This window comes from Lupinus angustifolius, chromosome LG09, assembly GCF_001865875.1.
Source record: "Lupinus angustifolius cultivar Tanjil chromosome LG09, LupAngTanjil_v1.0, whole genome shotgun sequence".
Classification (NCBI taxonomy): Eukaryota; Viridiplantae; Streptophyta; class Magnoliopsida; order Fabales; family Fabaceae; genus Lupinus; species Lupinus angustifolius.
The window spans coordinates 14,420,720-14,430,969 of NC_032017.1; the positions used below are offsets into that span (position 1 = coordinate 14,420,720).

At 33.3% G+C, this 10,250-nt stretch overlaps 1 protein-coding gene across 3 annotated transcripts; it reads right to left on the minus strand.

Moving 5' to 3' along the window:
• Positions 513-9,304, minus strand: LOC109357304 (protein GDAP2 homolog). Of its 3 annotated transcripts, none has more exons than XM_019601170.1 (15): positions 9,077-9,302; positions 8,349-8,727; positions 6,433-6,510; positions 6,113-6,168; positions 5,282-5,401; positions 5,090-5,160; positions 4,334-4,427; positions 3,995-4,189; positions 3,165-3,416; positions 2,814-2,922; positions 2,540-2,607; positions 1,347-1,416; positions 1,191-1,265; positions 1,014-1,105; positions 513-782 (listed from the first exon to the last, which is right to left on the minus strand). In XM_019601170.1, exons 2-15 carry the CDS (start codon positions 8,652-8,654, stop codon positions 707-709), a joined length of 1,662 nt encoding a protein of 553 aa, XP_019456715.1. In that variant the 5' UTR covers positions 8,655-8,727; positions 9,077-9,302; the 3' UTR covers positions 513-706. The 3 variants fall into 3 exon arrangements, with proteins under 3 accessions (XP_019456715.1, XP_019456716.1, XP_019456717.1); XM_019601171.1 differs by having other exon boundaries at positions 8,349-8,730; positions 9,051-9,302; XM_019601172.1 differs by lacking the exon at positions 513-782 and adding an exon at positions 796-864 and having other exon boundaries at positions 992-1,105; positions 9,077-9,304.

Here is a 10,250-nt window from a genome sequence, read left to right on the forward strand (position 1 = left end):
AACTCCCACAACACTTATTTTTTTCATTGACATTGCAAATCTAAAATATTGGTTAAGAAACAAATTCTTTACCACTTGAGTCAATGATTGAGACATGGTACTTGCATGATCCTTGAGTTATGGTAATTAAAGAAAATATTTTTGGTGTTGCTTGATACACCTGGGTAATAAATTAAGGAGGCACTAAGATATAAAATCTTCAAAACCTGATTCTATTTGAACTCTGCAGCAATATATATAATATATATATCAAGACACTTACACAAAGCCAATCTGCTAACCAACACACGGCGTTGATCAAGTAGTGTGAGATCCCGTTAGATCTCCAGAGAGACCAAAAGATCAAGGTTTCGATTCCTGTCAGCAAAACTTGTTGGAAGAGACAATCACACACCCTGAAAGAGATTAGTTCCTGACCCATAACGTTAGAGAATGCCTTTTGTATTACAAAAAAAACCTGCTAACTTCAACAAAGATGGAATCACCTTGAAATTTATTCAAACTTAGGAAGATTACAGAGAAAAAATATTATTTATATGATGTGATTTTAATTACAGAGAAACTTATGCTTCAAAAAATTCAGAAAGTTAAAAAAATGGACCCCTCCATATACATTTCAAACATATCAACCATTCCAAAAAATTAAGAAACTGCAGCAAATGATGAATACTTCTTTATCAACTGATGACAGAACTGCATGACAGGTTCATGGTCTTTGATATACATATTTTGTTCTGGGATCCACAATAAGACCCTTTCCTCCATTCACTTCTAAGTCATGCCTATGTGAATAAAAAGTACAAAACAAGTTAGAGCCAATGAATGGATTTATGCAATGAGATTATGAACAAGAACAATTTCCCAAACTTCTATCCATTTTTGTCAAAAAAGATAAAAAAACATAGGTTTCAAATAGTAGTCTTCATACAATAGTGAATGTGTGAAGGAAGTTTAACTGGAATAAGAATAAAAAAGAAAATGGACAATAAAACATGAAAACATAAAGACTAAACTGAAATACGAAATCTGGGATGGTCAGCTGCTCGCGAGGTACATATCGGAAGAGCTGCAGTAGTCTATCAACATATACCACTTTCTTCCAAACCTGAAAGTTAGTTTCCAATAACAATATGTATAGCATGTCCCTAGAAAGATTAAGTTCCACTAATAAAATGCGATTCGTAACATACCGCTGTGTCCACAAGCAACTGAAGCCCAAATACTGCCACTTTTAGTCCCAGAGTTGGGTGAAGGACATATATTGCCTGCAAAATCAGATCAAGAGTTCACAACAAAGACGACAAAGGTATCATGATAATACATTCGAAAAATAGAAATATGCATACATGAAGGTTGTGCTGGTGCTTGCGACCAAGTATTTCTTGTAGTCTTCTCATCCAACCCATGTCCGGTTGCCTATTTATACCAACAAAAAAACCGGATGGAGAAAGGTGAAAGTAGAATCATTAAGAAACTATACTACTAACATTACACACAAATCTGGAGCAACCAACAATGAGTTACTTATAAAGTGTGTAACAAAGGTTACAAAGCAACATGCTTATGCTTAATATTCTTAACCCACCTTCAAAGCATACTTCTTTTCCTATGTATTTCTTTCTTTCAACTTTCAAGTATGCTTCACCCTAGTGGCACATCCTCAACCAATTATAGAACAGTTTATCCAAAAACAATCATGTTGCTCTTAAGTTGTTACATAAATGTCAACTACTTAAGCTAGCAATATGGTATAAAAATAATAATGAATTTAAATTTAACGGAAAAAGTATCCTCGATAATGGAGCATATAGCTAAACCGCAATGCATCGAAGTGAAGGATTAACTGGTTTGAATATGGCGTTATGTAATACAATTTAGTAATGTTAACAAGCAGTAAAATGCTGCAGAACCAACCTTAACAAAAGTGTGTAACTGCAAGTTATGTAATTTCAAGATTTCATGCTAAAGTGGACTGAGCCAATGATCACACAGATGAGTTTAGTAACTGTAAAAAGTACTCACATATAATGTGAAATATTTGACAATTAAATGACTCCTATAGATGAATACAAGCTCAAAAGCAAATGTCAACCATATTTTACATATCTTGACAGTTGAATTTCCAGTACCCTTATTCTCATGAATAAAAATGAATTACGTGAACTTTGGCAATGTTTGATTTATTTGATGTAATCAAACAACTCTCACACGATGAAACAGTTAGCCCATTTCTCTTACACTTAGTGGGGCCTGGGGAGGGTGAGACTAAATGCAACAGTAAGGTTGCTCACCTTGCGACCTAGAGGTCATGGGTTCATATCCTGGAAACAAACTCTTCGCTTGCGAGGGAAGATTGTTTATATCTACCCTTCCCATATCCATGAGGTGGGAGCCTCGTACATTGGACCGCCCTTTTTTATATAAATAAATTGTAAATCCTAGCTCATTCCTCTTACCATTAGCATATACTGTACCTTTACAAACATAAAAAGAATAGACAAAACTGCAAATTCTAGAATTCCATTTTTTTAACACTTACAAGTGCAGAGATGCAGCAGAGTGGAAGTAGACAATAGTATAAGGCTTCTGTATTATCGGCTCAAACTCCTGAAATTAACACCATAATCATTCTCATTATATTTGGAAAGTAAAGAAGGAAATGGGACAAAGATAAGGTTTGAAACTTATGGTCGCAAATGAATTTAAAAGTGAAGTATGGATTCCCTCATTCCCAACATCCAGAAGATGAAAAATTATAATAGCCAACATCCAGAAGGTAAAATGTTAAGCTCAAGTGTATATAGCTGAATCACCTTCACCACGTAGAGCACAAATCGCTCCAGATCAAGACATCTGAGCAAGAAGTGAGCCCCCACAACAACCATGACAGGACGACCTTCACTGTCTACCCCTCCACGATATCTGAAAGACATAAGTTCCTTTGAGATTAAATGTAATATCGATATGAAAGCATGCAAAAAAACTTCACATTTATTGGTTTAATAAACGAAGAATATCAGAAAACTTAAAAGTGCATAATATTTCATTCTTTGCTTTTTTTATATGAAAAAAGATTTTATTAATTTAGGGGAATTACAACTTCATTCTTTGCTTATCTATGACTGTAATATCATAAGAATTACATAACACAGATGGACACTTACACAATTTTCATCTCTGCAATTTCAGATAGATTTAAAGAATTTGCTTTAGAAAGATATCTAGAGTGCAGAGAATATTCTTCCGCAGCAGACAAAGGAGGTCCACCAAGGTCACCAAGTCCAAGCAATTTAGCAACATTCCAGCCCCTTTGTGCTTGAACTGTTTTCTCCCACTGCTCCAGCCGTCTTTCATCGGGGTCTTTAATCAAAGACATGAAGGCAGGATCCAGAAATGTATCTAAATATGATGAAGTCCTATAAAAGGCACATTAATCAGGAAAGTTCCACAAGCAAAATTTATAAATGGATAGTGCTTTGTTTATATAAATACAATGAAAACAGTTAAAGAAAACAAAACTAATAGTAATGAATATTGTGGCATACAAACATAAAACCACAAAGGGAACTATTTCTAAGTGCTTAATTGGTTACACTGGAAATTTTGGTTTAAGAGAAAGTAACTTCTGGTTATTTCTTCTGCCCAAACATACATTAGGGCTGCTGAAAGGGCATTCTAAGAGCAAGTAAAAAATCTGTGACCATAGATAATGCTGAACATTTTTCTTCCACAAAATTATAGTTTTATGAGACTTCAAATATGATTATTCAATAGTATTCAGACAAGTTACTGATAAAATGAAGCATGGTAGGATTGTAGAATTGAAAAATATAATGATAGATTATTTTACCAGGTTCTGAGAAATGCGCTATTTATCTATGTTCAAATCGACCATGCCCATAAAAGTATTTGTACATAGTGGAACAGTCTGAGCAGTCTAGAAAGAAATAAAAATATATGCAAAAATCTGTCATTTTTTAAAATATTTACTGACCTGCGAACTAAGCCAACATCACTAACAGGAAGATCGACGGGGGGTTTTGGAATATTCTTTTTAGGCAAAGGCTTTATTCTGATTTTACGCTCATCTATGACAGTCTCACCATTCTCATCTCCAACATCTGCAGGAAGCTTTAACAAAGCCACCTCCTCCTCATGCTTATCCCTTGGAAAGTACAGTGGTAGTAACCTACATGGAGACAATATTAAAGGGAAAATTAAGTAATTATATACGAAGTCTAAAATTGAAAAGCAAATAAAATAAACTTGTGCAACTTTTAGAAAGTTCATGTCATTCAGAACATTGCAGGTATCAGCAACCGAGAACAATAACCTTTTATATATCTCAGTATCGGTTGTGTTGGTAGTGCAAAAGACAACGGCTGTCATGTTGTCTTTCTGCTTTTCAAGAAATCGCCGCACAGTTCCTGAACACCAAAGCATAATACAATAACATAAAAGGATACTAGGTCTAGAAGCTAAATATTAATTAAAATAGCAATTAATCATAACACAGTATCCATCAGGCATCAGAAAACAGTGGTCAACTCAGCAGCATAGAAAGTCATAGACTATATATACTAGATTCATTCAGCATGGTATTATTGAATAATCTGAGGGTTTAAGAAACTATATATCATGGTAAACTTATGCACATAGATGCACCTAACTAAACATGCTTGATTGCACTCTATTTTCCTACTTATGCATCACCATGACAACCCCTTTATCATTAAGCTAAACACTACTTAGTAAGATGTAAAATTAAATTAAGCAAACAACAATGAAATTGATTGACAACTTGAAGAAGTGAGAGCATGCTTTGTCATTCTATCATCTCCTTCTCCCCAATAATTGATTTCCTTTCTCTCTACTTAAGATACAGTCAACGAAGTATTTTTCTGGTGTTTGGCAATGATGGCTGCTATTTTCTGTATCTATGGAAAAGCAATGAAGTAATATATCTCCAAAAGTATGGCAATTTAATACCAATGGGATTGCCAAAGTTAGGCTATTTCACTTATAAGGTCAGAATAGACATAATAATCAATATCTAATTTCGGAACAGTAAAAAATGAGTGAAACTCACTCATAGCTACATGTGCAGCTGGTTCACGGGGATAGTTCTTTGCTTCTGTATAAATGCAGCCTGTAGCAATGCTGCATTAACATATGCCAAAGGAAAAGCAAGATTTAGTTCTTTGAAGCAACATATGGTATGCCCTAACAAATAACAATGACTATTGCTAGAGAAAAGGATATAAGATTTCAAACAAAAAACCTTTGAAGCCCATATTCAATTAGTAGCTCCAGGCACGAACGGTAGCAATGACTTAAAGCGTTCTCTGCAGCAGTGTGATACTTCACAGCATACTTTGGGCCAACAGTATGGATAACTTTCCTGCCAGAAATTTATTAAAGGCACAAAACATCATATGCAAGGAATCCAATTTCTAGCCAAGATAAATGTTTGCAATAATGAATTAATATTGAGATGTATGACATTTGAATAACTAATCACAGGCCAAAACACAGGAAAAACGAATATGTTGTGTTTACTCCCTCCCTTCCAAAACTTCTGATGTTTAAGGTTAGACATACAGATTAAAAAGTTAGTAAATTATGTAAAAGTTGAATACATTTTTACTAAAAATAACATCATTTAATGCACATTGGAAATTGAATTAAAAAATGGAGAAATATGAGGTGAAATAGAGAATTAATAAATACGGGTATAATTCGAAAGTAAAGTATAAATGTGTATTGAGTTCATAAATCATCAAAAAAATTAGAATAACATGAAAAAGTTAAAACATCAAAAGATATAGAACGGATGGAGTAACATTTATCCACACAATAGTATATGCCATAATAGACAAGTTCAAAGCTCATACAACTACTATACAGAAAGAGGTTAAAGAGAGCACGAAAATGAACTGTTGCGTCAATGCAACTGCACCAAATTAAAGAAATTCTTAGTGTGCCTTTTTCTCCCATAGAGGAATGAAGAAAGTAAGCCATGATTGCATAGTGGCATTGCTCTTCCAATATGGTAAATGGAGTTGTTGTTTTTTTATCTTAAGCAAGTGAAAGAACGGGGGGATATACAAACCTTGCAGGAAGGTCATACGCATTGGTAATTTTAGCCATCCCTGTACGACATCCACCCTGTCAAAAAATAAAGATGTCTGATATGAGTTTTTTTTGGTACTACCAAGGGTACCCCTCACCCTTTTTTTGGGTAAGGAACTAATCCCTTTCGGGGTGCGTGGTTGCCCATCCCAACAAGGGTCACTCCCTGGAATCGAACCCTTGACCTTTTGGTCATCCTGGGGATCTAGCGGGGCCTTACACCACTAAATAAGCTCAAAAGTTGCCAACAGCAAGCACATAACAGTACATTTTTGCTTAAGCAATTAATAATAACTATACCAAAGTTGCACATTCTTCTGCAAGACCAGGTCCAGCTGCAGCATGCAACCCAGGACTGCTGTGTGCTTCATCCAAAACCTGTTGACAAGATATGAAAACCAGGTAAGGAAGATGATATTATTCGCTCCATTATATTTACTTGAGGTCTAGTTCTAACATGCTAATAGTATCATTATATTACAAAAGTAGCATGGTATGAGGTGCAGGATAAAGAATTTGAACCATAAGACTATTCAGAATTGTGAGGACTTCTATGTAACTCGATTCAGGTCACAATTATTTAAGATATATTTAAAATAAGAACCCGCCTTTAATGACATTATTTGAATGCTTATCGAGAAAAAGACATTATTTGAATAAATTTATGTAGGTATCTATCATAACGAGGACTCAAGATTGTGTGATTTTGTTTTATCAGCAACCAAATCATTGTTAACCTAAAACTTCATTGCATTCAAAATTTTGAAAACTAAAGAAAGAGCAAGCGTCTCCTAACCATAGTTGACAAGATCGAGATCTTACGTAAGATCGGAAGGGTAGATGAAAACGTAAAACGTGTGATCTTAACACGGATCGTAAGATCCTACCAAATATTGATTTTTTTATATATATACATATACACAAGATAATAAAAACTTCAGCTTTCTCTATTGTTATAAATAACAAAATTAACAAGTAGCACTTCATAAAACTTAAACTTCAACATCAAAATATTATTCACATTAAAGTATTAGGTCTCATATAATTGCAAAACTAACATGTCAACACAATAAACTAAAGTGTTTGCAGCAAGCAAAAAATACCAACAAGTATTAGAACCTAATATCTAAATCAATAAATCAAATCACGAAAGGGCATATCAAGATATTCATCTTCATTAATGGTTTTTGTTCAAATAAGATAGATAAATTATAATATTTTCAAAAAGAACACAATAAGTGTGTTGAAGATGAAGAAGGGAAACTTACTTTATGAAGATGAGAGAAACTTCTGGACTTCTTTCACATGGAAATTAATTTTTGGTATGGTATATTTTTTATGTTGCTATTTAGGGTTTAAAATAATTTTGGGTGGGTCAAATGATTTTGGGTCATGGGTTTCCATTCTATTCGGGTTTAGCATATTAGGATTTTACAATTTGGAGCTTTTGCAACAAAAAAAAAACAGTTACTCGTAAGATCTTTCCGATTTCACGATCCTACGGTCTTTCCCGACGATCTCACCAGCAGTGGTGACATCGCCTTCAAAGTGGGCACGTGACTCGCTAACTCGTAAGATCTAACGATCCTACGAGTTAACTCGCGAGTTTAACTACCATGCTCCTAACAAATAACTAACTGATGCAGAAAAAACAAATATTAATGTGATTCCAATGGTGGGTTCCTCATCAAAACCTACCACAACAGAAAGACGCCGGAAAAAATTAAATTTGAAATCGGTGGACATTAACGCTTTCCTACTTAGATTTCATTAAGTAAAATGGTATTGTATTTTGGTCCAAACTGTTCCCATGGAATCCCTACGGATCATTATCTCATACAAGAATGAAGAAGGAAAACAGCACAAAAGTTAAAGTGGTCTGAAGTGGACTAAATCACCCATAACATTGCAACAAAGGTCAATAAGATGGAAGTTTGAGCATTAACTTGCAATGTGCATGGAAATTCACAGTTTTATAATAAAAATCGAGGGTAGAACCATTAACCAAATAAGTATAAAAGCTGCATAAGTTCCTTCATGTGGTTCAATTTTCCTGTTTTTGCACTCATAGAATCGCAATAAAAAGATAGAAAACATTACGACAATAAGTATGACTTTACAGTTAAACGAAGAAAAAGCTAACCCAAACTACATAAGTTATGAAGGAAAACATTAAACTAAAATACTGAGAATAAAAAAATATAAGTAAAATTCACCTCATTTGTTGAATTTACCACAGCATCCACCTCAAGATTCCAGGGATTCCCCCTCCACAAGTATATCCTCGAATTAACTTCATGGTCAACAGGAAACCTTGACACCGAACCACTGCCACCACTATCGGCTCCCGGCTGAGATGCCAAAGGATCAGGAAAGTATGATGTTGAATCTTCATTGTCATACCCCACGGAATGCTCAGCATCAATCCACCGCGGAACTTGATCTAAAGTTACAACAGAATCCCCATTATCATTAGGCAATCCGCCCCGGGGTATGGATGAAGTAGAGACAGGCCTATACATTTCAGGAACTCCCTATCAACAGCTCCAATTACAAAATCCCCTTGTTGAGGTTCCAAATTACCCTTCACAATCACTGTTAACACATCAACAATCCAAAGTTTCATGCTTGTCAGCTATATAATTACCACAACCTAAACAACAGCAATAACTAAACTTTCAACCCATCAAAAAAGAACTAGACTTTCAAACTAATAATTCCTAGATGTGATATTTCAAAAAAAAAAAAATCACGGGCAACCCAGTTATTCAATCATCATTTTCTATCAGCCAAGGAGAAAATGTATATAAAAAAATGAATCTCAGATTGTATATGATTAGGGAAAACCTAAAAAATTGAGATTTTTCAATTTGGACTTGATAGGAAAAATTCACATGATATACGCTAAGGGGAACATTAATTTTGATGTGAAAGCATAAAATACCTGGAATTAGAATCTGGGTGTTGAAAAAATACACACTTTTTTCTCAGATTGTCCTCAAAGTTTGCGTTTTTGGGTTGAAAACTTTATTCTTATTGCCGGTTGGAATGGACGATGAGCTTGAAAGGCTAATTTTTTTTTTTACAAAAACGGAAAAATGGAAATGATTTTTTTTCCATGCAAATCGGTGATGGCAGTGCCAATGATTAGCCAGCACTTTGTACTACCAAATGTATGTATTTTCTCGTACACGTAAATAATGAACTGGAATGCGCATTATCCCTTTTAACAATGTTCCGAGGGACTATATATCACTATATCAATTTGTTAATAAACTCTTTATTAATTTAATAGTATAATAGTATATAATAGAACTATTATTTATAGACAAGTATAGTTGTATGTATTTATTTATAGTTTTTTTTATGGTCGCTTTGCTATTTGAATTCTTGGATTAAATAGTTAAATGATATTTTTCATATCTATTTCTAATTTATAAGTTACTTATAATTAATTAAAAATAGTGCATGACTCTTAAATTATCCAAGAGTATTAATTTATTAGAACTAAAGTGTCGACGCATATTTTGTATCTGTCGACCCACATTCTTATTTTATGATATTAAATATTAAATTCGTATTTTTATTTTAGAGAATTAAAATGTTTTTATTGGATTTACTTCATGTTATAAATTTTACATTTATTATAATATTCAACTTAAAGTGAGGTGTATTAATTATAGTTATCTAATATTATATGGTTTTACTTTAGAAATAAAAAATATTAAGTACAAAATAGGAAAATAGAATCGTTGTGATAGTTATTTCATGTTTTGACATTATATATAGTATAGATATAATGAGAAAATATAATTTTGGATAATTTTGTGGTTGACAAGTATGAGGAAGAGGTAAAAGAGTATAAGAATGATAATATATTTTTCTAATAAATCATCTTACAAATCTTCTTACCCATAAGAATGCGTCATATATTACTTATAAATTAATTATTAATTAATAAATATAATATCAACTATAATACATGTTATCTTTCTTATAATGTAAGATGATATATCATTTTCTGTAAGCAATCCTAACCAAAGCCAACAAAAAAAATCTAGTACAAAGGTCTGGTAGGAATCAATAAAGAGTGTAATATACATATATTGTTTGTGTAA

Bases quoted from the DNA above. Each gene is read 5' to 3' on its own strand.
- LOC109357304 (XM_019601170.1), bottom strand. From the start codon at position 8,654: ATGTATAGGCCTGTCTCTACTTCATCCATACCCCGGGGCGGATTGCCT. The intron at 6,511-8,348 runs GTGAATTTTACT...TCTTGTCAACAG, and splicing joins TGGTAAATTCAACAAATGAG to GTTTTGGATGAAGCACACAG. The intron at 1,106-1,190 runs GTATGTTACGAA...ACTAACTTTCAG, and splicing joins AGTTGCTTGTGGACACAGCG to GTTTGGAAGAAAGTGGTATA.